General features: G+C 41.7%; 1 protein-coding gene and 1 long non-coding RNA gene across 16 annotated transcripts in view; one reads left to right on the top strand and one right to left on the bottom strand.

The window, feature by feature from the left end:
• The window catches only part of LOC140483306 (uncharacterized), a 130,890-nt gene extending 105,260 nt beyond the window's left edge, over positions 1 to 25,630 (top strand). The window contains exons 2-3 of the long non-coding RNA XR_011961929.1: positions 17,792 to 17,983; positions 25,496 to 25,630. This is a non-coding gene — a long non-coding RNA (uncharacterized lncRNA). The remainder of the gene's footprint in view (positions 1 to 17,791; positions 17,984 to 25,495) is intronic.
• The window catches only part of plcb4a (phospholipase C, beta 4a), a 560,059-nt gene that overhangs the window by 122,204 nt on the left and 410,696 nt on the right, over positions 1 to 27,159 (bottom strand). For all 15 annotated transcript variants that reach the window (XM_072581470.1, XM_072581466.1, XM_072581480.1 and 12 more), the window contains 5 exons: positions 25,753 to 25,788; positions 23,352 to 23,493; positions 16,963 to 17,047; positions 8,351 to 8,475; positions 5,500 to 5,551 (listed from right to left, as the gene is read on the bottom strand). In XM_072581470.1, the coding sequence (XP_072437571.1) occupies positions 5,500 to 5,551; positions 8,351 to 8,475; positions 16,963 to 17,047; positions 23,352 to 23,493; positions 25,753 to 25,788 (440 nt within the window). The remainder of the gene's footprint in view (positions 1 to 5,499; positions 5,552 to 8,350; positions 8,476 to 16,962; positions 17,048 to 23,351; positions 23,494 to 25,752; positions 25,789 to 27,159) is intronic.

Below are 27,159 nucleotides of genomic sequence, written 5' to 3'. Positions count from 1 at the left end.
TGAATGATTGTTGCCTCTAGGCAATTAGTTTGTGCATCCCTGTTGAAATTTAATTTAGATGTTGCCAGCCTTGTTGTCCTTTTGGCTTTATCCCTTAATAGCTCGCTAGCTTTCACTCAACAACAGCACTTTCATCCTCTGTTGTACCAAGATGCACCCATTACGCCAGCTTCCCTTGAAGGCAGCAATTAAGCCTGCATTTATATTGGGTGGAGATCCAACATTGCTGGAGCTGGGGGAGGGCACTTCTGCCAGTCCATCTCGATTTTGTCATAAGTGCTTGGATTTTGCAGTCAGCAGCAAAAGAGGCAGTAATTACCTCTGACCTTGAAGAAAGCCACCCACACAGATCGATTCATCTCCCTGATGTTGCTTTCACCATTCCCAACACTGGTCTGATTCTGAGGCCAAGTTGAGGGGATCTCCAATCAATTGCATTGAGAATGCATTATCATCCACTAACTATAGGTTTTACAGAGGATTAAATAAAGTTTGGGACACAAGGTAGTAGTTAAAATAGCATAAACCTGTTCAAGAAAAAAAACTTATACTAAAATCTTCTGGAATGTTTGATAATCCATAAATTAGTTTTCCAGGCCCAAAGGGTTGTTTATCAGTAACTATGATTAGTGAGTCATTCAAAGTTCAGTTGTACCTCATTCAACCGGACTTAAGTTCTTGGGTTGGACCCACTTCCTGCAATTTCATCCTCAACCCTTCCGCTCCCTCCCAGAACAATGATGGGGTTTTCCTTGTCCTCAATTTCCACCCGACATTTGCAGGACCATTCTCTGCCATTTTCCTCATCCCCAGTGTCAAGCCACCACCGATCATGTCTTGCCCTCTTCTCCCCTGCGAGCATTCTGAAAGAGGCCACTCCCTCCCTGATACACTAGCCCATTCCTCCAACACCTTTAACACCACATCCACCCCACATCTCCCGTTCAAAACTGCAACTTCCCACGTGATTGCTGAAGGGATAACACTTGCTTTTTTTTAACCTCCTCTGTCCTCAGCCAAACTCTCCTTCCAGGTGAAGTAAAAATTCACTCTGTACTTCTTTTAATCTGGTCTACTGTATCCCTGCTCACAACGGGAGACCAAATGCAGACCGAGTGACTGCTTTGCCAATCTGCAAGCAGAACTCTGACCTTTCTGTCACTTGCCACTTCAGAAACAAAAACCATCTTGCTCTCAGGCTCACATTTCTGTCCTCAGCCTGTAGCAGTGCTCCAGTGAAGCTCAATGAAAGCTGCAGAAAGGCACATCATTTTCCATTTGGGCACTTCACAGCCTCGGCACTCAACACTTAGTTCAATAACAACAGGCCATGAACTGTGCCTGCCATTTTGATATTGTTCTCCGATGCCCCAATTGTCTGTATCCTGTTTTTCACGATTTGCTTTCCATCAGTGCTCATCGTCGTTCTGCCATTGGCACCAATTCAACATCTCAGCCTCGTATTCTTTACAATGATTACCACCCCTTTGAACAAAAGACAATGACACCTTTGATCTCAGGTCTCCGTTAGCTCCTCCCTGACCTTTGCCACCTTTCATGGAGGGTTTGATAAACAGGAGGCTGAGTATATTTTCTTGTGCTATTGTTTCAAGCTCACCCCATTAACTATGCACCACACTCTTATGTTGTCTCCCGATACCCCCCCTCAACACACACAGACACACACACACACACACAAACACACACACACACCATAGGCAGAAGCACTTCCCACTGCCAGATCTCCAAGAACCCCTGGAACTACCTGTGAACACCAGCCGACTGAGTAGTGGCAGTCTGATATAAGTGGGACAGCAATCACAGACTAACACTTTTCAAAGGTGGCATGGCTGACATTTCATTGCACATACATCTGTAAATTCATACATTTATCCCAACATCTACCCAGCCAGAAAGCAGACCTGCCCAAACCCCATCGTTCAACCCAGCCTAAGCCACTGCTGCTTTTCCCCCATTGACCACTGTATCCCAACATCTTTTCATTGTTCAGTATGGGACCATCACAGACAGAAGGGTTTTCAAATACTTCAACACAGCCATTTTTATTCAGCAATAGCAAAAGCTAAGGGACAATAAACATAAATAAGCCATGATTGACTCTTGGGAATAAAATGCTTGCTTGCTGTGCACCAACAATTTCACAGTCAACGGGTGACTCTCATGGACTGCGATTAGAAATCAGTTAATTCCTACCTGCCTTGCAGAGCTCCATGCTGCTGCACTCTATCACGCTGAAGGTGACGTTTTGTCTGCCCTCAATGCCTTCCTCCTCCTTGGAAGATTACTCCCGCTCCCCTAGCTCACCAGCCTCCGCCATCTCCCATCTTTGCCTCCTCCGTTTGAACAGAGGACGTTGTGGCAGGATTATGTGGGTTAGTGTCCTGGCTGTTCTACTGGGCCTGACCCAGATTGATCCACTTTCACCTTCAGCAGGATTATCGTCTGTTAAATAAATGGTCTACCTTGTGTCTATACTCAGCCTCCATTATGGGTGTATTGGCCTCAGTCACAGATGGTGGTTATTGTCCCCCAGTAACTATTGGCATCTGGATCCTCAAAGTCAGCAGGAACACGAGAATTCTCAAGGATATAGGCATCATAATGTCTCCCTAACACAGATCTGTAAGATGTAGTACTGATGATCACCGATGACCTACACATTGATAGAGTGGAACCTGATGAACTGACTGGTGTTATGATATAGCTCTCTGAACATTATGTGTGCACAGTCTATCAAGCCTACAATTGGGAGTGCCAGCTGGGGCTGCAGCACTGACTTCACTACGGGGAACCGAGTCAAAGCAGTGTGCTTTGGCATTGGTAACAGCCTTGGAACATTTGATCACCAATTGAGAGATCACACAGTGATCCTTAGTAGCTTAGACCCTATAATGTTGGAGCAGAATTAGGTCATTCAGCCCATCAAGTCTGCTCCACCATTCGATAATGGCCGATATGTTCCTCAACTCCATTCTTCTGCCTTCTCATCATAACCCTTGATCTATTTTCTAATCAAGAACCTATCTATCTGTGCTGGGTCCACTACTTTTCATCATTTATATAAATGATTTGGATGTGAGCAAAAGAGGTATAGTTAGTAAGTTTGAAGATGACACCAAAATTGGAGGTGTAGTGGGCAGCAAAGAAGGTTACCTCAGATTACAACGGATCTTGATCAGATGGGCCAATGGGCTGAGAAATGGCAGATGGAGTTTAATAACTCGAGGTGCTGCATTTTGGGAAAGCAAATCTTAGCAGGACTTACACACTTAATGGTAAGGTCCTAGGGAGTGTTGGTGAACAAAGAAATCTTGGAGGCAGGTTCATAGCTCCTTGAAAGTGGAGTCGCAGGTAGATAGGATAGTGAAGAAGGCGTTTGGTATGCTTTCCTTTATTGTTCAGAGTATTGAGTACAGGAGTTGGGAGGTCATGTTGCCGCTGTACAGGACATTGGTTAGGCCACTGTTGGAATACTGCATGCAATTCTGGTCTCCTTCCTATTGGAAAGATGTTGTAAAACTTGAAAGGGTTCAGTAAAGATTTATAAGGATGTTGCCAGGATTGGAGGATTTGAGCTATAGGGGGAGGTTGAACAGGCTGGGGCTGTTTTACCTGAGTGTCAGAGACTGAGGGGTGACCTTATAGAGGTTTATAAAATCATGAGGGGCATGGATAGGATAAGTAGACAAAGTCTCTTCCCTGGGGTGAGGGAGTCCAGAACTAGAGGTCATAGGTTTAGGGTGAGAGGGGAAAGATATAAAAGAGATTTAAGGGGCAACCTTTTCACACAGAGGGTGGTACGTGAATGGAATGATTGCCAGAGAAAGTGGTGGAGGCTAGTACAATTGCAACATTTAAAAGGCATCTGATTGGGTATATGAATAGGAAGGGTTTTGAGGGATATGGGCCAGGTGCTGGCAGGTGGGACTAGATTGAGTTGGCATCTCTGGTTGGCATGGACAAGTTGGACCGAAGGGTCTGTTTCCGTGCTGTACATCTCTATGACTCTATAACTTTATCTCTGTCTTAAATATACACAATGACTTGGCCTCTACAACAATGAGATTAATCACTCTCCAGCTGAAGAAATTTCTCCTCATCTCAGTTCTAAAGGTGAGGTGAGAGCGACAGCCCTTAACATCAAAACTGCATTCAACTGAGTGTGGCAATAAGGAGCCTTACACAAACTGGAATAATTTGGTACTGAGGGCAAACTTTCCACTGGTTGGAATTATTCCAGACATAAAGGAAGTTGGTTATGGTTGTTGGAGGAGAGTCATTTCAGCTCCAGGACATCTCAGCAGGAGTACCTCAAGGGTAGTGTCCTAATCCCAACTATCTTCAACTACTTCATCAATCACCTTCCATCCATTATAAGGTCTGAAGTGGGGATGTTTGCCAATGATTGCACGATGTTCAGCACTTTTGAAACTTCTTAGATACTGAAGCAGTTCATGTTCAAATGCAAAAATATCTGGACAATATCCAGATTTGGACTGACAAGTACCAAGTAATATTCACGCCACACAAATGCCAACAATGACCATCTCCAATACGAGACAAATGAACCGCCCAACACCAACCCCCAGACATTCAATGGTGTTATCATCACTGAATCTCTCCATAATCAACATCCTGGGGGTTATCATTAACCAGAAACTTAACAGGACTCACCACATAACAGAGTGGCCATAAGACCAGGTCAGAGGCTAGGAACACTGCAGCAAGTAACTACCTCCTCACTCCCCAGAACCTGTCTACCATCTTCAAGGCCTAAGTCAGGAATGTGACTTGCCCTTGATGGGTGCAGCCCCAACAACACTCAAGAAGCTCGACACCATCCAGGACTCAGCAGCCCACTTTATTAGCACCATATCCATAAGGCATCCACTCCCTCCACTACCAATGCTCAGTAGCAGCAGCGTGTACTTTCTACAAGATGCACTGCAGAAATTCACCAAAGATGCTTAGACAGCACCACCACCTGCAAGTTCCCCTCCAAGCCAGTCACCATCCTGACTTGGAAATATATCACTGTTCCTTTACTTTTGCTGGGTCAAAATCCTGGAATTCTCTCCCTAGGGTCATTGTGGGTCAACCTACAGCACGTGGATTGCATGGACTTGGTCAAGAAGGCAGTTCACCAGCATCTTCTCAATGGGCACTAAGCATGGGCAGTAAATGGTGCCCCAGCCAACAACACGCACATCCCATGAGTGAATAAAATAAAATTACAAAATCTCTTTTCACTTAAATGGCCAACATCAGCACCTAAGTGACTGAATTTAGAAATCTAAAGAATATTTTAAGAATTTATGTATTTGAATAAAGTTTTATTCACTTAATTACCCTTAATGAATTGTTTAAATGCAAGTATAGATAGTGTGCAAAATAATTTTCAGTGCCAGTACTTAGATATATTTAAGTTCAGCTGAAACACTGCATTAGCCTTTTAACAGGAGAGATATATTTACTTACCCACATGATCCATTGTACTCAAACTTTCCCTGGTTTAACTGCATGGCCAAATCTGTTATGCGACATAAAACATTGCAGAATTAGGTCAGATAGGACAGGTATCAAAATGTAGATGCTCAACAAGAATTAGTGGGATTTTAAAAAAAAACTGTTACATTGATACTTTAATTCTTAACTCAATATTAACACTGTCATGAGCAAACAGATTTTTAAAATGTTTGCATGCTTCTAACTTAATGGTGGTCTTAATCAGTTTATTTAAAGGGATCAACTGTTTCCATTAAAATGATGGGGAATTATACAATGATGTGTGATATATGGCACTTTTAAAACCTGGGACAATGGTATGATTAGATTAGGTTCCCTACAGTGTGGAAACAGGCCCTTCAGCCCAACAAGTCCATACCAACCCTCCAAAGAGCAACCAACCTAGACCCATCCCCCTCTGATGAATGCACCTAATACTATGTGAATTTTTTTTTAAGCATGGCCAATTTACCTGCCCTGTACATCTTTGGAATGCGGGAGGAAACCGGAGCACCCAGAGGAAACCCACCCAGATGCGGGGGGAATGTGCAAACTCAGCCGCCCAAGGCTGGAATTGAACCTGGGACCCTGGTACTGTGAGCCACCGTGCTGCCCCAAAGCTGAAGTTGGTTCAAAGCCAACTTCAACTAAAAAGCTCAAGATTTTCCCCATAAGATGCTCTGAGGGAAAGTTATGAGGGTTATATGCAGGGCAGCAACGTTTCCCCTTGGTGGAGGGATCATTGATGAGGGGGCACAGATTTAAGAATCCCTACAGTGTGGAAACAGGCCCTTCAGCACAACAAGTCCACACTGTTCCTCCAAAGAGTATCTCACCCAAGCCCATTCCCCATTACTCTACATTTATCCCTGACTAATGCATCAATCCGTGGACACTATGGGCAATTTAGCACAGGCAATTCACCTAACCTGCACATCTTTGGAGTGTGGGAGGAAACTGGAGCACCTGGGGGAAAGCCACACAGACACAGGGAGAGTGTGCAAACTCCACACAGACAGTCACCTGAGGCTGTAATCGAATGCAGGTTCCTGGTGCTGTGAGAGCCAGGAGGTTTAGAGGGGATGTGAGCAAAAGATTTTTCAGCCAGAGGGAGACTGGAATCTCAGACTCACTGCCTGTAAGAGTGGTAGAGCCTGAAATCCTCATAACATTGAAGAAATATTTTTATGGAATGCAAGGCTAGGTGCCAAGCGTGGGAGAATTGAATTTGAATAGTTAGGTGGTTGTTTTCAACCACATCAAACTCGATGTACAGCAAAAGCCTTTTTCCTTGGATAGTGATGGCTAACACAAGGGGGCATAGCTTCAAATTGAGGGGTGATAGATATAGGACAGACGTCAGAAGGAGTTTCTTTACTCACGAGAGTAGTAGGGGCGTGGAATGCACTGCCTGCAACAGTTATAGACTCGTCAACTTTACAGGCATTTAAATGGTCATTGGATAGGCATATGGATGAGAATGGAATAGTGTAGGTTAGATGGGCTTCAGATTGGTTTCACAGGTCAGTGCAACATCGAGGGCCAAAGGGCCTGTATTGCGCTGTAATGTTCTGTGCTCTAAGCTAGAATGGATTGAAAAAAAGGTCAAAACAGATCGCTTCTGCCCAAGATAAATTCACTTCCTCAACAACTTGGTCCGTCATGCATTCATTTGGATTCATTCTGTACTGACCTCAACCAGAACTGGATAACTGAGGTCCAGGTGTCAGCAATGAAGGGCATGGAGGAATACCACTCACCACCCGCCCCCCCCCCCCCCCCCCCCCCACCCCACCACCTCCCACGTGGTCATGACTTCATGGTGGACTCCAATTCCACTGAGTATACAAAGCAATTGATAATCCATGACCACTGAGAGTGCATCACAGAAAATTCGGAAGTACTCTTCCTGTGATGTCCTTTACATTCACGCTTTGTTAGAATCAGTCCATATTTTGCCAGTTACATTGATGGGGACTCTTGGTGGGGAGCACAGATTCTTGGCATTGTTGGTGAGGCAGCAGCAGAGCTAGGGTCTCCTGGGCATCAGCAATGTTGGTGCTGTACCCGGAGCAGGGAATCCTTGAGGCCCAGAACACCTTGTAGAAGTCCTGGAGGTATGCTTGAGACCCCAATTTGAACAGAAGATGAACTATTCAGTAATTTCTTCTTATTCATTTTGTAACTCAAAATGGCATCGGTTTGTGGCGACAAAACACTTTTCACTAAATCTTTCTAGATATATGTGACAATAAAATCATTCATTATTGGGATTTGTGATTTATCCATAACATAACATAGGGGCAAACCATTCTAAAGCAAAAGTCATTCAGATATGAGGTTTATTGCTAAAATATAACTTGCTATAGTTTAATTTAGGTTCAGTTCTCCCATCGGTACTTGGATATATTGGGATTTGCACTGGCTTGGGTGAAAGATTCCAAGCCAGAAGTCACTGAAATGTCAAATGTGCAATGATAGCGGTGCACCAGAGTGATGCAACTGACCCTCTTTCATTTTTATAATTGTGCCCTATTGTCAGGCAAAACGGGAATTATAAATGAAGCTTGCCCACACATAGCTTTTAATCAAAATTCTGTTGGTAGTGGACAATACAGTGGAATTAATCCTGTGACTTTCAATCTGCATAACACTGAGGCTTCACTGTGCATTTTTCATGGCTTCTTGGTTACATAGGCAATTCTGTGCTGGGCCATATGTCTGCTGATGGAAATGCCACTGGCAAATGATTGAGCCTCATCCAAGGGCATCTGTTTGGCAGCCCCTTCTTGATTCCTGCACAGCAAGTCCAAGCAGTCCCTACCTGGGGTCTGGAAGTTCAGTGAGACCATCTGGCAGCCAGCGTTCCAGAAGATTTGAGGCATGTAATTGCTGGAATCCACTCGGCCTCCCTTGGGGTAGATACGACTCATTTGTCGTTTGTTATAACTATGAAGCTCATTAAGGAAAATGAACCAAAAACAGCTGCAGCAGCATGTACATACAAATTTACAATTCAACATTGTCATTATTCTTTATTTCCCTTACTTTGCAAATCCCATTCTGCAGAAGAAAGGGGAGCGATGATTCAATCATTACTTAAATGTCATGTTCAGAGGATCAAGGTGAAGATAATGAGTCTAACATTGTGTATGAATTATCTTTTGATTTTGGTTCAAAGCTTCTAACAGTTATACTCAGAAAGTGATGGTTTTGGCAAATATGTCAAATGTATGTCATATAATTCTTTGCTCAATAGTGACAAACCTGAAAAATGCAACTTTAAGCAAAAGAACTTTTAAAAAATCAGATTTTCCCATTGCAACCTGTGTGAAAGCTAAAGTCAGGTTCTGGATTGCACTTCCCATTGGAGAGAAAAATAATTTAAACATCATACTCTGTACGATGAAGTGCATTCCCAAATTCCTATATTAAGAAATGAATAAGAACTTTCAAACAAAATAAATTTTGAATATGCTAACTCTTTCTACAGATACTGTCTCACTGGCTGTCTCTCTCCCATTCCAGACTCTCTTCCACTCACTGACTCCTTCCCTTACTCTGTCATGTTGGACTCTTCTTATGAACTTCAAATTAGTCTCAAAATTTCAGACTGTGATGAGAAAGAATTTCTTCTCTCAGAGGATTCTGAGTTTTTGTAACTCCTTGCTACGGAGAGCTGTGAGGGCAGAGTCCTTGTGTATATTTGCGGCTGAGATAGATTCTCGATCAGTTGGGGAATCAAGGGTTAGAAAGAAAGTGCAGGTAAGTGGATGTGAGGAATGTGATCCTATTGAATGGCAGAGCAGGCTGGAGGGGCTGAATGGCATAGTCCTGTTCCTATTTCCTATGGTCTTATAAACTTTCACTATACAGGAAGGTGGCTGCAAGAGAGATTAAGTAAAGCAAGTGACAGAAGCAGTAGGCTTGGGACGGAAGCAGGGGGTTCAGGACTGTAGTGGTGAGCAGGAGAAAGTCAGGGAGCTAAAGAGGCTATTCCAAAATGCAGCTGATTATAGACTCACAGGATCCCTGCAGTGCAGAAAGCGGTTATTTGACCCATTGAGTCTGCACCAAACCTCCAAACAGCATCCCACTCAGACCTATCTCCCACCACCATCTTTGTAACACCACGTGGGGTTTTCAACCAATGCCTCACCCACTTAACTATGATGCTGCATGTGCTTTTTTGATCCCGTTATATCTGTAACACAGAAACAATTCAAAGCTGAATGAGACAATGTAAAACAATTGTGTTACATCTGGCTTGAAAGATGCGGGGCTGGATTTTGCTGCTGAAGCAACAATGAGACGACAGCACTCACAATTACTTATGCCCACATATTAGCAACTTTCAGATATTGACACATAGAGATGTAACACATAATCTGATGTCTGTGACTCGCATCTCCTCATAAAGCAACAAGAAAGCAGCATCTTGATGACCGGCTCCTGACTAGAATGTATTGAATCTGATGAAATTCTTGGACTCTTGCTAAACAAAGACAAAAAAACTAAGTTGTCCGTGCAACGTAAATGCCCTTTTAATAGTGTGGTGTTAATTTTTAATTTATTCCCAGGACCTCTCTGGCACAAGAAATGATTTTGAATATGTGTGGAGTCTCATTCCTTCAGATTTTAATTGTTGTTGGAGATTTCTTTGCTTACTTTTTTATCGTTCATTCAATCTCAATCCAAACTTTCTTTTGCCTCCTTGATTTTGTTTACGGCACCTACATTTACAACTCTAACTAATTTGGACAGCGTGCGGTGCATTATTGAATCTTCAATTGGATTGATTAATGTGATATTCAGTTGTTTCCTGAACAAACCTCCGTGTAAAGTCATGGAGGTCTACAGCATGGAAACAGGCCCTTCGGCCCAACTTTTCCATACCACCCAGTTTTCACAACTAATCTAGTCCTATTTACCTGTGGTTGGTCCATATCCCTCCATCCCTATCCTATCCATATACCTGTCCAAATGTTTCTTAAATGACAAAAATTGTACTCGCCCCCATCACTAAATTTGGCAGCCCATTCCAGAAACTTACCACCCTCTAAGTGAAAAAAAAATGCCTCTCTAGACGTTTCTGTATCTTCCCATTTCAACTTAAACCTAAGCCCTCTAGATTTAGACTCCCCATACCATGGAGAAAAGCTGTTGGCTATAAACTTATCTATGCCTCTCACGATTTTATAAACCTCTATAAGGTAACCCCTCAGTTTCCTGTGCTCCAGGAAGGAAAGGCTCAGCCTATCCAGTCTCTCCTTATAGTCTCCTTAAAGTGTAAAGTCTGTGGGTAAGTGCACATTGGAGCATTAGCTACTTTGGACTGTTCACTGTTTACAGAAAACAAAAGGCCCTTAATCACAGATTTATATAAACAGTGAAGAGAATCTAAGTTTTAATTTAATACCCTTCCATTATTCCACAAATTATCAATTAAACAAAATGAGAATGTCATTTATACATAGATAATTACATATCTGCAAATTAAATTTTAGTTCTGCATTGCTATGTTTTATACGTTAGGTATCAATTTTGTCTTATCAACCAGAAACTAAATCTGAAAGAGGAGAAAAAGGATAAGCTCATGAATGTAAATTGACTGTGATTATTTTTCTGTGTTCAGGGCTTTTATTGCTACCAGGATACTTATATTCTCTTTCCTCTTGCTACAGCTCATCTTCTACGGTGATTGGAAATTACAGCATCAGTCCAATTGGCTACAGTTTTTTAAAAAATCACTCATTATAAACAATACAAATTCATGCTTAATGTGAATATGAGATGTAAACAACATCTACATATTATTGACAAATGTCTGCAAGGTACAAGTCAGGAGTGTGATGGAATACTCCCCACTTGCCTGGAAGAGGGAAGCTTCAAAAGAAGCTCAACACCATCCAGGACAAAACAGGCCACTAGATTGACACCATATCCACAAACATCCACTTCCTCCTCCAGTGATGTTCAGACTCAGCAATGTGTACTTACCTACAAGAAAACACTGTAGGCTCCTTCAATTAGCATCTTCCAAACCGACTACCTCTATACCCGGAAGGACAAGGAAAGTAATGCTTGGGGACACCACCAATTGCAATTTCTCCTCTGAGCTACACACTGCCCTCAACTGGACCTATATTTCTGTTCCTTCAATGACGCTGGATCAAAATCCTGGAACTCACTCTCTAACAGTGCTATGGGTCTACCTTCACTACGTGGACTAGTTCAAGGTACTCAGGGGTGGGAAATAAATGTTGGCCCGGCCATAATTTCTTCTGAAAACTTTCAGGACCATCTGAAGCAATTTACAATCAATTAATTTTTTTTTATTTTGCAGTCATTGCGCTAAGGTGGAAATATGGCAGTCAATTTGAGCATGGCAAGAGTCTATGAACTTGGCAATGAAATTATGACCAGATAATTTGTTTCGTCCTGTCGATTGAGGGATTGTTATTGGCCAGAACACCAAGGTTAACTCCTCCTTCCTCAAACTAGTACCTTCGGGTCTTTTATATCCGCCAATGAGGGTAGATAGGAACCTCTGTTTAACTTCTCTCAGTTAACCTGTGGATTTTTTTTTACCGTAGAGGGTTGTTGAGGCCGGGTCATTTATTACCTGTCCCCAGTTGCCCCTTGAGAAGGTGGTGGTGAGCTGCCTTCTTGAGCTGCTGCAGTCCACCTGTAATGGGCTGACCCACAATGCCATTAGGGAGGAAATTCCAGGATTTTGACCCGGAGACAGTGAAGGAATGGGGATATATTTCCAAGTCAGGATGGTGGGTGGTATGGAGGAGAACTTGAAGGTGGTGGTGTTCCCATGTATCTGCTGCCCTTGTCCTTCCAGATGGGAGTGGTTGTGGGTTTGGGAGCTGCTGTCTGAGGATCTTTGGTGAATTTCTTAAACTGTCTTCTAAACTGCAGGGCTATCCATATTGCACAATAGTGGTCTTTTTGGCTGTTGCACAGCTTCTGATGCAAAACTCAGGAAATCTTTGCTTTTCTTGCAAAGGGATTCAAATTCAGATGTGGTGGTTTGACTCTTCGGTTGCACAGTCCTTTGGTTAGACCACATCTGTAATAACTCATTCACTTTTGTCGACTGAACCTCATGGAAATCTTATTGACCTTAAAAGACAGCATAGAGGACAGATTTGCTAGAATGACACCACAGCTTATAATGAGGATATGTTGCAGAATTGACCCTCTTGATTTGAGAGGGTTTATTGGTTCTCGGGACCAATTTTTTTTCAGGGCCCATTATGTCACTTAGGAGTGTAGCATTAGCAAAGGAGATTCATTGTAAGGTCATGCAACATGACTTCCCAATTCCTATAGGCAAAGGTAGGTACTGCAGATGCTGGAAATCAGAGTCTGGATTAGAGTGGTGCTGGAAAAGCACAGCAGGTCAGGCAGCATCCGAGGAGCAGGAGAATCGACATTTCGGGCAAAAGCCCTTCATCAGGAAACTCAAAGGAATGTGCAATGATGGCAAGTGTGCCCAATGCCTTTTTAACCACCCTGTCACATGTAGACGGTGCTTAATAAAGTGTTTAGCATGCTTGTCTTCACTGCTCAGTCCTTATGAGTACAGGCGCTGGGAAGTCATGTTGAGGTTGTGCAGGGCTTTGGTGAGGCATCTTCGAGGAAACTGTGTTCAGTTCTGGTCACCCAGTTATAGGAAGGATATTATTAAGCTGGAGAGAGTTGGGAAGAGATTTACCAGGACGTTGCCGGGGTATAGAAGGTTTGAGTTATAAAGAAAGGCTGGACAGGCTGGGACTTTTTTCACTGGACTGTAGGAGGTTGACAGGCAACCTGATAGAAGTTTATCAAAAAATGAAGGGTTCAGTTGGAGTTAATGGTATTTGTCTTTTCCCTAGGATGGGGCATTTCAAGACTAGGGGGCACATTTTTAAGGTGAGAGGAGAGAGATTTAAAAAATACGAGGGACATATGTTTTACACAGAGGCTGGTTTGCATGCGGAATGAACTTCCTGAGGAAGTGGTGGATGTTAGTACAATTACAACATTTAAAAGACATTTGGATAAGAACATGAATAGAAAAGGTTTGGAGGGCTATGTGCCGGGAGCAGGCAGGTGGAACCAGTTTAGTTTGGGATTATGGTCAGCATGGACTGGTTGGACTGAAGGGTCTATTTCTGTGCTGTATGACTGTATGTCGATGCTTGGACTTGCGAGTTCTGATGGTCTCACATATATACTTTAAGATAATTTACTAGAGTTTGGATTTTGAACTAGTGGCAAGTGGGTTTTGATCTGTGTGTACGAGGGCATCTAAGTATAAGATTAGCAGTATTTCACGAGGCATGAATTTTTTTCTGAAGCCTGAGAGAGGAACTTCCTGGAGAGAAAATGGAAATGCATTTGCATTGGGAGAGTCTTATGAGCGGACAAAGTAAACACTGCAGAACATCAGTCTGTTTTTTATTTAGAAGATTAGAAATTTATTTTGCTTTATGGAGATGAACCCACGCCTGTGAAAACTTTAGTTTGCCGGTTCACAGAACTCCTGGTTGAAGTTAGATGTATGAAAAAAAAATTCTCCTAGCAAACGGAGTTAGTTCAGAAAAGTTATGAAATTGATTACCTCAGTTTATGGATTTTAGTTTGAAACTTCATATTCAAAAGTGTTTGGTTATAGTCTCAAAAATCTTAATCAAAGGTGAGAAAGTCTAAGCTTGATTGTGTGATGATGAGGCTGTAAAACTCTCAAGATTGGGGACTGAGAGCAACAGGTGAGTTAAACCAATAGATGGGCTAGAGAAGCAAATCCACACCTTGGATTACGCCAGCAAATCTTTTGTGGACTGCATCCAATGCCAGCATATCTTTCCTGAGGTAAGGGGACCAAAACCTTTCACAATATAATAAGTGTGGTCTAGCTGGTGCTGTGTACTAAATATAAGCATTTAGTAAACCTGCCTCAGTATTTTTTCCAGATCCAAAACAGTCTGTGTTCTTTTCCAATTTACAACATACTATTTTTGGAAATTGTCAAATACACTTTAGGAATCCTTCCTTGTGGCTATCTCTCCCAATATGATATTCCCAATCTGCATGAAGATTGAAATCACGTATGATTAATACACTGCTTTCCTAACATGGCATCAATGCCTTCTGACATTTTTGCTGTCCTACAGTATAGTGACTGTAAGAGGGCCGATAGACTGCTATCACTAGTGTCTTCTTTCCCTTAATAGTTATTATCTTTAGCCATATGTAATCTACATCTTCTGATTCAAAATCATTTCTTGCAGTGGATGTAGGTTTGCTCGCTGAGCTGTAAGGTTCATTTCCAGACGTTTCGTCACCATACTAGGTAACATTTTCAGTGGGCCTCCAGGCGAAGCACTGCTAATAATTCCTGCTTTCTATTTATATGTTTGGGTTTCTTTGGGTTGGTGATGTCATTTCCTGTGGTGACGCCAATTCCTATTGTGATATCATTTCCTGTTCTTTTTCTCAGGGGCTGGTAGATGGGGTTTGGGTTGATAGAGTTCCGATTGGAATGCCATGCTTCTAGGAATTCTCGTGCGTGTCTGGGACAACACATCCATTCTGGGACAAGCCAAACAGAGACACGCACGAGAATTCCGAGAAGCATGGCATTCCAATCAGAACTCTATCAAGAAACACATCGACTCAGACCTCATCTACCACCCCCTGAGAAAAAGAACTAGAAATGACATAGGAATTGGCATCACCACAGGAAATTACACAACCCAAAAACACCAAAACGTATGAATAGAAAGCTGGAATTATCAGCAGTGCTTCACCCAGAGGCCCACTGAAGATGTTACGGCGATGAAACATACGGAAATGAACCTTCCAGCTCAGCGAGCAAACCTATATCCAGAACCTCAACCTGAGCTACAAATCTTCTCAAAACTTGCTATTTCTTGCTTATTTATTCAATCTCATGTTAATAAAGATGCCCCAACACCCTCTCCAAACTGCCTTTACTCCCTTTATTTTGTTCTAAATTTGACATGCATTTAAGAGCCATTAACTTTGCCATCTTACCATTTTTTTCCAACCTATATGATACTTCTTAAAAAAAAGTTTGTACACTGCTCCTTCCTTTCCCACTTTGGGTAACGTCACCCTGCAATGCTTGTCATGTCCTTTTGCTTTGTAGACCTATGTTCTCCCATTCTGAACCCTCCAACCATGCTGCCCCATTTAATTTAAAGTCCTCTCTATACACTCATTCTATTTGCCAGGACACTAGTCCCAGCGTGGTTGAGGTGAAGCCAGACCCATCAGTGACCTATGATCTGAAACCCATTCCTCCGCATCAGTCTTTGAGCCAGAGTACTCAGATATACAGGATTTTCTTTAGATATAGAGCTGAAGACAGACTTGCTGATTGTTCATCAAACTATGGCAAAGGGCCATGAATTTTAATAATGGGAGGGACACAATTTAATTTGATTTGATTTTTTGTAGTCACATGTAGCTACGTACAGTAAAAAGCTTTGTTTTGTGAGGAGTATAGGCAGATCAATCAGCTTAGCTCAGTTGGCTGGATTGTTGGTTTGCAGAGCAGTGTCATACCAACAGTGTGGGTTCAGTTCCCAAGACCGGTTTGAGGTTCCCATGAAGGACTCCCCTTCTCAACTTCCCCCCTCACCTGAGGTCTGGTGGCCTCAGGTTAAATCACCACCAGTCAATTCTCTCTCTGATGGGACTATGGTGACAACAACAGGCCGATCATAGCAAACAAAGACATTCAGGTCATAGGGTGCTGTGACAGAGTGAGGCATACAAGGTAGCAGATCCTGAGTTTTACTGAGCCAGAGTAATGATCAAACCACATGCTCTTGGTGTTAATCTGATCCAGAGACTGAATGCAAGTTCAATCGAGTTAATTGACCCTAACATGGGCATCTAATGGTGACTGTGACAATACCTCTGGCTAGTTTATGTTTCACTTGTACATTTCAAACTCTAAGATTCACATCTTTCCAATACCATAAAAACTGCTGAGTCCAAGAAGATGGGGACGCAACTTGATTCAGGGGCTCTCTTAATGAATCATTTATGTTATCCAGCAGGTAGACAGCATGACCAATTTATGATGTCTTCGTTTGTACCCTGTCAAGTGAAAAAAAGTCACAGTATGGGGAATTGTAAGAACGTCATCACAGTTGACTTCTCCTAATACTAAGACCTTGCTTCATTGAACCAACACTTTCATCTGCAGCATATTTTATGTTGCAATGTCAATGAAGTTGATTCTCATCCTTAAGATACCACTAAATCAGCTACAGCAATCGCTGCAGTCACTGCAAGGCGGACCAGCACAGTCAGCTCAGTATTCAGTGTTCATCGCTGAGGCACTCCCGTAGTTTGGCAGCATTTGTTCAGAATGTACTGCCTCATTCAAATCACCACAAAGGATACTTGACAAACTCTATTGCGTGGGTTTTCAGGTATCCAAGTCCAACTGATTCATTGAACGAGGACATGTTATAGTGAATATTCCGCTCTGCAGAAACATGAATTCACAAAAGCTAGGTTAGGAAGCAGATATGCCTAAAGTAAGGCAACCAGCATGACTCTTGCCTCAATCGTGTTGGTGCTGATGCTAATGCCGAGGGTAATGCATTTTTTGTATGTTTCCTCTGAAGTTTCGACACTCAATACCTGCAGTGAATCACTGCATCAGAATTCACTCTGATGGTTACAGCAGCACTAGCATATTGGCTGTCCTCAATACTGAGTACTTTGACAAAGCATTGCAACACAATTGTTCATGTAACACACACAATTTTGCTTAAAAGTTGAACCACCGAAAGCAATTAATCACAGGCATTGTTGTTCCAATGTCGGTGATAAATATTTCTGCAACAATGCATATTTAGAAAACATTTATCTATGTTGCTGTAAAAATGAGTGATTACATGGCAGCAAGTATAACAGCCATTTGTTCACATAGCACAGAAAACAGTAACGGCAAGGGCACTTGTACCGCAGTGGCAGTGTCCTTACCTCCCAAATAGGAGGCCTGGTTCAAGTCCCACTTGCTCCAGAGGTGTGTCATAACATTCCTGAACAGGTTGATTAAAATATCTACAGTAGCTGCAGTCTGCTAGGCAGGAAAATGCTGCAGGGGGTGAACTGTGAAAAGATTAAGAGGAAATCTAGACAATGAAAGGGGTTTTATTGCTGCTATTGGACAACCGATGTGTTTTTGATACTGCGTGTTATCTTGTCTGTTTTTATTTACCAGATGCATGTTTGGGAATTAACTGAAAAATGAAAATCATAGCGGCACTCTGAAATGAAGGAAAAAACATATTCCTTAAAAAGCAAGGGAGAAGGAAGAGTTAAAAATACTGGAATAAATTAACGGACTAATACCGAGATGTATGCATAATGTGACGTGGAGAAAGGAAACTGACACCATTGTTGCCATCAAGTGGTGAGCAGACTTGAGTTACATTTAATATGAATGAGACAATTATAATATTTAAAATACAGGATGACCCCTGTATTCATGGGTCCGATTTCCGCGGTTTATGGTGACCTGAACATATTATAGGGAAAGTTCCAGAACCAGGGACCCCAGGGGGCTGCTGGGAAGGCAAGTTTTCCCTTGAAATGAATGGGTGTGCACCTATCCGCGGTTTCAGACTTCCACGGTAGGCCTTCGAATGTATTCCCCGTGGGTACGGGGGGACTACTGTATACGACATTGGATACCCACGATTATAAGCCTTCTTTATTATGAAGCATTCTTTCTCACTTTTAAGCATGGAGTGTGAAATTTTTTCCACCGAAACATTGCACATTGCGTTATTTCCCTTATTGTGTCTTGTCTTCTCCATTTAGTGCATCACATCTTCCCAAATTTGATTCCTCGTCCCCAAAAGACATGACCTCCTACAGTGCCCTCAGTACTGCAGGAGAATGGGGTTTGATTTTTGCACTCTGCACTGTAGGAAGGATAGGGTAGTGCTCATACAATTAATTGGGTACTTGTAGAATTATAGAGTCATACAGCACAAAAACAGACCCTTCGATGCAACCAGTCCATGCCAAACATAATCCCACACTAGACAACAGAGGGACCTAGGATTTGGGTGCATAATTCTTTGAGGTTTGCAGCACATATAGGCAGAGTGGTTAAGAAGGTGTTTGGCGTGCTTGCCTTCATTGCTCAGTTCCATTGAGTATAGGAGCTGGGACGTCATGTTGAGGTTGTACAGGATATTGTACAGGCCTCTTCTGGAATACTGTGTCCAGTTCTGGTCGCCCTGCTTTAGGAAAGATTAAGCTGGAGAGGGCTCTGAAGAGATTTACCAGGATGTTGTGGGTACGGAAGGTTTGAGTTATAACAAAAAGCTAGATAAGCTGAGACGCTTTTCATTGGAGAGTAGGAAGCTGAGAGGCGACCTTATAGAACTTTATGAAATAATGGGGCGTTGATAGAGTTAAGGGTCATTGTCTTTTCCCTAGGATGGGGGCTTTCAAAACATCGGGTGAGAGGAGGAAGATTTAAAAAAGGCATGAGGGGCAATTTTTTTACACAGAGTGTGGTTCACATTTGGAATGAACTTCCTCAGGAAGTGGTGGATGTGGGTACAATTCCAAATTTTAAAAGACATTTGGATAGGTACCTGAATAGGAAAGGTTTGGAGGGATATGGAGCAGGCAGGTGGGACGAGTTTAGTTTGGACTGGTTGGACCTAAGGGTCTGTTTCCGTGCTGTATGACTTAATGTGATTGTATGGGAGGGGATGCAGAGGAAATTGACCAGGATGTAGCCTGTAATGGAGCACTCTAGCAATGAAGAGAGGCTGGATAAGTTTGGGTTGTTTTCTTTGGAGCAAAGAAAGCTGAGGGGGAACCCAATAGAGGTGTATAAGCTTATGAGGGGCATGGACAGGGTGGATAAAAAGCAGCCTGTTTCCCTTAGTCAAAAGATCAATAATGAGGAGGCACAATTTGAAGGTGAAAATCATGTGGTTTAGAGAAGAAAATGTTTTCACTCAGAGGGTGATAAGAAAGCTGGAATACACTGCCTGTAGGGTAGTTGAGGTGGGTAACCTCACAACCTTTTGAAAAATACTTGGATGAGCACTTGAAATGCCATAACATTCAAGGCTATGGGGCTAGTGTTGGAAAGTGGGACTTGTGTAGATTTGGTTTGGTTTTGGTGGCACAGACTTGATGGGTCGAATGGCCTTTTCTCTATGTTCTGATTCCACATTTATATTCATAGCCTTCTTTTCAGTATCAGCCAGGCCTAACTGGTAGCACTCTTAACCCTAGGTTCAAGTCCCAATCTCATGCTTGGGTACTAAAATCAAAGTTGATTCTCCACTGCAGTACTAAAGGTGCACTGCGCTGTCAGAGAGGGTGTCTTTTGCAGGGCAAGTGCTAAAATTTGTGAAGATATGATTATTAAATAGGGAATATCGTGAATGATTATGATTTAGTAGCCATTACGGAGACATGGTTACAGGATGGTCACGACTGGGAGTTAAAATTCCAAGGGTATCAGACTATTTGGAAGAACAGACAGGAAGGTAAGGTTGGTGGTGTAGCTCTGATATTCAAGGATGAGATCAGGGCAGTGCTGAGAGATGATGAAGGTTCTTTGAATAAGGTTGAATCCATTTGGGTGGCAATTGGAAATTCTAAGAAGAAAAAGTCACTGATAAGTGTAGTCTACAGGCTACCAAATAATAACATCACATTGGAGTGGGCACTAAACAAAAAAATAACGAATGCCTGTAAAAATTATCATGGGGGATTTTGATTTACATGTTGATTGGTCGAACCAGCTCGGTCAGGGTAGCCTTGAGATCGAGTTTGTTGAGTGTATCCGTGATTATTTTTTGAACAATATGTAATGGAAGCAACGACAGAGCAAGCTATCCTAGATCTGGTCCTGTGCAATGAGAAAGAAATAATCAACAACCTCAGAGTTAGGGATCCTCTTGGAAGGAGTGGCATAAGGCATAAGAGGTACAGTTAGTAAGTTTGCAGATGACACCAAAATTGGAGGTGTAGTGGACAGTGAAGAGGGTTACCTCAGATTACAACAGGATCTGGACCAGATGGGCCAATGGGCTGAGAAGTGGCAGATGGAGTTTAATTCAGATAAATGCGAGGTGCTGCATTTTGGGAAAGCAATTACAGACTGGAAACAAAGGTTTTATGGTAGGATAGTTGATGAGCAGTGGAGGGTTGGACATTGCATGGGTGACAGACCTGACTGTAACTGGGTTAATTACAACAAAGACAACCAGTAGGGGCTGAGACCTTTAAGAGGACTGTGGAGCTGCAGGAGATAATTGAGATATAAAGGCCATGGGGACATTTGCAAACAAAGGACCTGCAACCCTCACAATCCAAATGCACCTGTGTTTCGGGGTTTTCAAGAGGGAGATTGACATAGTTTTTCAGGCTAAAGGTCTCAAAGCTCCAGGAAGAAAGTGGGAACAGGTGTCTGAGCTGGATCAATCAAAAACAGAAACTGTTAAAGAAGGTCCACCGCTGGACTTACATAGAACATTACAATGCAGCATAGGCCCTTCGGCCCTCGATGTTGCGCTGACCTTTGGAACCAATCTGAAGCCTATTTATCCTACACTATTCCATTATCATCTGTATGTTTATCCGATGACCATTTAAATACTCTTAAAGTTGGCGAATCTACTACTGTTGCAGGCAGGGCATTCCATGCCCCTCCTACTCTTCAAGTAAAGAAACTACCTCTGACATCTGTGCTATATCTATCACCCCTCAATTTAAAGTTCTGTCCCTTTGCACTCGCCATCACCATCGAAGGAAAAAGGCTCTCACTGGCCACCCTGTCTAACCCTTTGATTACTTATATGTCCCAATTAAGTCATCTCTCAGCCTTCTTCTCTCTAACGAAAACAGCCTCAAGTCCCTCAGCCTTTCCTCATAAGACTTTCCCTTCATACTAGGCAACATCCTAGTAAATCTCCTCTGAATCATTTCCAAAGCTTCCAAATCCTTCCTATAATACAGTGACCACTTGCAATACTCACTAGAGTATTGTATAGCCGCACTAGAGTTTTGTATAGCTGCAGCATGACTGAATGGCTTCGAAAGTCAATCTCTCTACCAATAAAAGCAAACACATTGTTTGCCTTCTTGACAGTGCTATCAACCTGGGTGGCAACTTTCAGGGATTTATGTACATGGACAACGAGATCTCTCTGCTCATCGACACTACCAAGAATCTTACCATTAGCCCAGTACTCTTTATTTCTGTTGCTCCTTCCAAAGTGAATTACCTCACTTTTTTGCATTAAACTCCATTTGCTACCTCTCAGCCCAGCTCTGCAGCTTATCTATGTCCCTCTGTAACCTGCAACATCCTTCAGCACTATCCACAACTCTACCGACCTTTGTGTCAACTGCAAATTTACTAACCCATCCTTCTATGTCCTCATCTAGGTCATTTATAAAAATGACAAACAGCAGTGGCCCCAAAACAGATCCTTGTGGTACACCATTCGTAACTGAACTCCAGGATGAATATTTCCCATCAACCACCACCCTCTGGCTTTCAGCTAGCCAATTTCTGATCCAAATTGCGAAATCACCCTTAATCCCATGTCTCTGTATTTTGTGCAATTGTCTGTCATGGGGAACATTATCAAACGCCTTACTGGAATCCATATACACCACATCAACAGCTTTACCCTCATCCACCTGTTTGGTCACCACCTCAAAGAATGCAATAATGTTTGTGAGGCACGGCCTACCCTTCACAAAACCATGTTGTCTATCCCCAATCAATTTATTCCTCTCCAGATGAATATAAAGCCTATCTCTTACAACCTTTTCCAACACTTTACCCACAACCGAAGTAAGGCTCACTGGTCTATAATTGCCAGGGTTGACTTTACCCTCCTCCTTGAACAAGGGAACAGCATTTGCTATCCTCCAGTCTTCTGACACTATTCCTGTTGAAAATGTTAGCTCTGTTTTTCTCTCCACAGATGCTGCAAGACCTACTGAGTTTCTCTAGCAGTTTCTGTTTTTTGTTTGTATCAGTATCCTCAGCTCTTTATTTCAAATTACTGAGTTGGATGATCAGCCATGATCTTATTGAATGGTGGAGCAGGCTTGAAGGACCGAATGGCCTACTCCTTTTCCTATTTTCTATGTAAACTCCTTCTCAGAATTTTACAACTGTAACACCACACACCAACACTTCTCTTTCCACAGATTTCTACAGGGCAGTTATGTACAATTTATATTAGTTCAATACTGGATCAGAGTCCTTCTGCATTCATTAGAGATGTTCCAATCTATAATAATAAGGATTACGCCTTATTTTTGTTTGCTCATCTCCAGTAAACAGCCAGCAATTTCTGGAAAATCCCATCTGGATCACTGATGTCCTTTGGGAAAGGAAGCTGCCATCCTTACCTGGTCTGGCCTCCATGTGACTCCAGACCCATAGCAATATGGCTGACTCTTAACTGCCCTCTAAAATGGCCTTAGCAAGCCACTCATTTGAAGGGCAAATTGTGATGTAACAAATACTGGCCTTGACAGCGATCCCATGGAAGAATTAAATAAGTAAGATATTCCTCTGGACGCACACTCTCTGGGAAAGCCCTGGTTGAGATTGGTGTAACATTCAATTACATTTCTATTTGAGGTTGTAAGGTTCTATTTAATATTCAAATTGCAGACATGAAGTCACACCACGTTATTCATGAATAAAACAACAATGTAAAGTCAGCAGACAAAACATACTTCAATGATTATTCTCAACTTTAATGAAGTTTACATACCTTCTGCTACCTGAAAGCCTTGAAATTTGACAGGTTGGGCGTAGTTGACCATAGCAGATAGATAAGGATGTATATTGGTGGTAGCACCAACATACGTGTAGGATGACACCCAAGCTTGCTCATCTTCGACAGTTATCGTCCCCTTTAAAAATAAAGAGAATATTTTGAGCATCGATTTGTGTTAGAATTCCATTATGTATCAGTGAATCACACAAAAAAAATCACATTTTTCTCCAATGCTTAAATTTACACATTGCTAATTAATGAAGACCAAACTTTTCATCCTGTGCCTGTATAGTAACAGGAACACAAATATGTTTTAGATTCACAATGCTATCGACACAATGGTCTGGAGTTTTCGTTGGGTGTTGTTGTGTATGCCATCGCAACTGGCCTGAAACCAGTCAAAAGATCATGGGATTTCAAATGCAAATTATGCCTGGCACAAAGCACATTTCTGCAACATTTATTTTCATTAAAGGGCATTGGCTTAGCAATGCCTGCCTCAAAACTGGCTATCCCACAGGATACGTTTATCATCAGTGGAAATATCTGCCAATTGTGGGGATTTGAGAGAGCAGCTGAAATTAAGCTTTTTTTTGCGTGTTTGAACACCAATTTTGAAAGCTTACATGTAGATATTTTTCTTCTAAACTTACACAGAAACACACTCTGCACAAATACAACTAACAAATAGCATCGCTATTTACAACCCCTGATCAATGGGATAGGCACGGCTCTACTCAATGAAGTATTTCTATCATTTCAATTTCTTCTGATTAATATGCTTCAGCGCTGGATTGGAAGTTATGTTTCTGACCATTTTATACTTTATGACAATTCATGGGCACCTGTTCTGCTCAAACAGAACTTGCTGAGGATTCAAATCTCCCCAGATGCTGCCAAACCTGCTGGATTTCTCCAGCAATTTCTGTTTTCATTTCAGATTTCCAGCTCCTGCAGTTCTTTTTCACTTCCTGAGGATTGTTCATTTTGTATTTGTGACCTCCAGACAGACAACCACAGTTTCTCACGGGCATTTGGGCAGTGGATCCAGTGATGTCCACATCCCAAAAATGAACACACAAAAATAACAGCTGGCATTAAATATACTATTTATATCTATTTTATTCATGCCTATTATTGTTTTGAAGATTCGTCTCATGTTCCCCTCTCAATTTTTCATTCTCCAGTAAAATATGTTTAGCTCCTTCGACCTCTCCATTTAATATAGAAGCCAAAGTTTTGGGCATTTTGACCCTCTGTGCAATGCATCCATATGAAATTATGGATGTCAGTTTGGAGAACTACATGCAAGTAATAGAGTTCATTTTAATCCTATCATTCACTGCTCTGCACAACGTACATAAATTGTATTCAAATCTGTTGGCAAATTTCTTTGAAGGAAGTGCTTTCTATTTCTCTAGATTTGAGACAGAACATCCTCCCAATCGATAGGTTACAGAAACGAGAGAGTGAAAGACAAAGGGAGAGATCGAGGGTGAAAATGATAGTGAGTGAAAGAGAAATAAGACTATTCATCCAAAGTCCCTGTGCATCTCCCAAGGGTTAGTGACACAAGTATATTGGTGCAAAGCTTGAGGGGGTCATTATCCTTTTGGCAAGCAATGGTGCACAGATTGTCATGTTAATGCCAATGAAAATATAAAACAAGAAGGAAGATTAGACATATGCATGTGTTCAAACAGTAGTCTTAGGGATCAGTTTGAGGACACAGCGCATATGGGTGATAGCATCTTGTTAGACTAAAAGAGAACCATCTGTACCTCAGACGTCATGACTCATGACATGTGCTAAGAAGCTCTGTTCCAGCTTATTTAAGTTCCAACAACTAGAGTGCAACATGGATTTGTATTAGTTTAGGCTGAGTAGGAAAAAAACAAACCCCAGATTTCTAAGATATATGCATGTAATTGTACAAGCAATCCTGGACACAGTCAACAAATGTTCATTTACACGTGCATGCACTGAAAACAAAAAGTTTCAACACCTTGAATAAAAAGGTCTTCTATCTGTAATTAGACGGAACAACTTTCAGGGTTCAACAACTGAAAATGCAACTAGACTCAGTTGGTATTTGCAATGTAGAATTGATATTGATTGATTACACTTTTTGTTAACAGAGGTTTGCAGATGTGATGCGTCCATAGACAACATCATTTTTCCTGCAAATGACCATCTGTAAAATCCGTAATTTCTGGAGATAAGTAGTTGGTGGTGTGGCGGTATGAACGAGAACAGACAAGACAGAATTGAAAGAATGTAAGTGATGAATCTGCAATTATACCCTTCCATTTCTAATAAACAAATTATGACAGCAAACCTGATTTATTGAAGAAAGTGCTAAACTTTCACAAGACCATGAATGAGCAGAGCTTACCTTTTTGTTATTGTCCTGTTCCGCATCTTCGATTACCTTCAAAAGAAAACAGTAATTGCTTTTCAGTCCCCCTCTCCTAATGAATACTTACACATTCATAATTGATTTAGAATGCTCTTAAATCTTAATCAAATCTTGATTTCAGCTCTGAAAGGTGAGTGAACGGAAATTGCAACAGACAGCAGTTTGGATGTTATAAAGGTTATGAGGTAAAAGTGTCAAATAAAATTTAGAAAACCATTGTCAATCAATAAGTATAATTATAATAGGAATAAATCTTTTTTTAAACTAACTCCTGGCTGCACGACTAAAATTAAAATCCTGACATAAGCAAAACATCCTACATCATGGGCTTTTAATTTTAAGATTATTTATATGTTTCTTTTTGGCTATTGACTTTTTTGTTGATTTAAAATCTGCTCTTGTTTATTACATTGACCTGTTACTCTTGTTAATATTGGTCACTCTGATGAGGGGAGCACATCACTGTGGCAGCACTGTCTCCTCAAAGTCCATGAAAATTAGTGCTAACTCTCGTCAAAGACAAAATTTATCAGCGCACTTTTATTTTATGCAAACTGGTTAATGTATTTCCAAAATTCTGTGAGTCCTATTGTGACATACGGCCCACTGCTTGAAAGGCGCTGGTGTAAAACTAATTTATCTTCCTAGGGGTTTGGAGCTGTTTCTGGCAACATTTCCCTATCCTACTTGTGTGCGTCCAAGTGTATACTTCTCAAAATTCTCGGATCTCATTATTGAAATGAATGAAGTGAAAAATCACACAACATCAGGTTCTAGTCCAACAGATTTATTTGGAAGCACTAGCTTTCAGAGCGCTGCTCCTTCATCCGGTAGTTGTGGAACAGGATCATAAGACACAGAATTTATAGTGAAGGATCACAGTGCCATGCAACTGAAATGATATATTGAACAAACCTCAATTGCTCTCAAGTCTTTCATCTTTTAGAATGGGTTGCAGGGTTTGGTTCAGTAAGAAATTCTGGGATTTACATATTAATTAACTGAAACCTGCAACCCATTCCAAAAAATGAAAGACTTAACAGCAGTCTAGGTTTGTTCAATATATCGTTTCAGTTGCATGACACTGTAACCTTTTGCTATACATTCTGCACCTTATGATCCTGCTCCACAGTTACCTGATGAAGGAGCAGTGCCCCGAAAGCTAGTGCTTCCAACTAAACCTATTGGACTATAACCTGGTGTTGTGTGATTTTTAACTTTGTCCACCCCAGTCCAACACTGGCTCCTCCACATCATGGTTGAAATGAATAGTAATAGCAGCGGAAGCTCCCAAAATCCCATAGTTTGTGTTTAAAATTCACCAAGGGCAATTCTACTTTGAGATAAATAGGATGTTTCTCGTATGAATTTTAATCTGGTGGT

This window comes from Chiloscyllium punctatum, chromosome 11 (genome assembly GCF_047496795.1).
Source record: "Chiloscyllium punctatum isolate Juve2018m chromosome 11, sChiPun1.3, whole genome shotgun sequence".
Lineage (NCBI taxonomy): Eukaryota > Metazoa > Chordata > Chondrichthyes > Orectolobiformes > Hemiscylliidae > Chiloscyllium > Chiloscyllium punctatum.
Note: the sequence above shows the minus strand (reverse complement) of the source record. Positions and strands in the feature narration are given on the sequence as shown.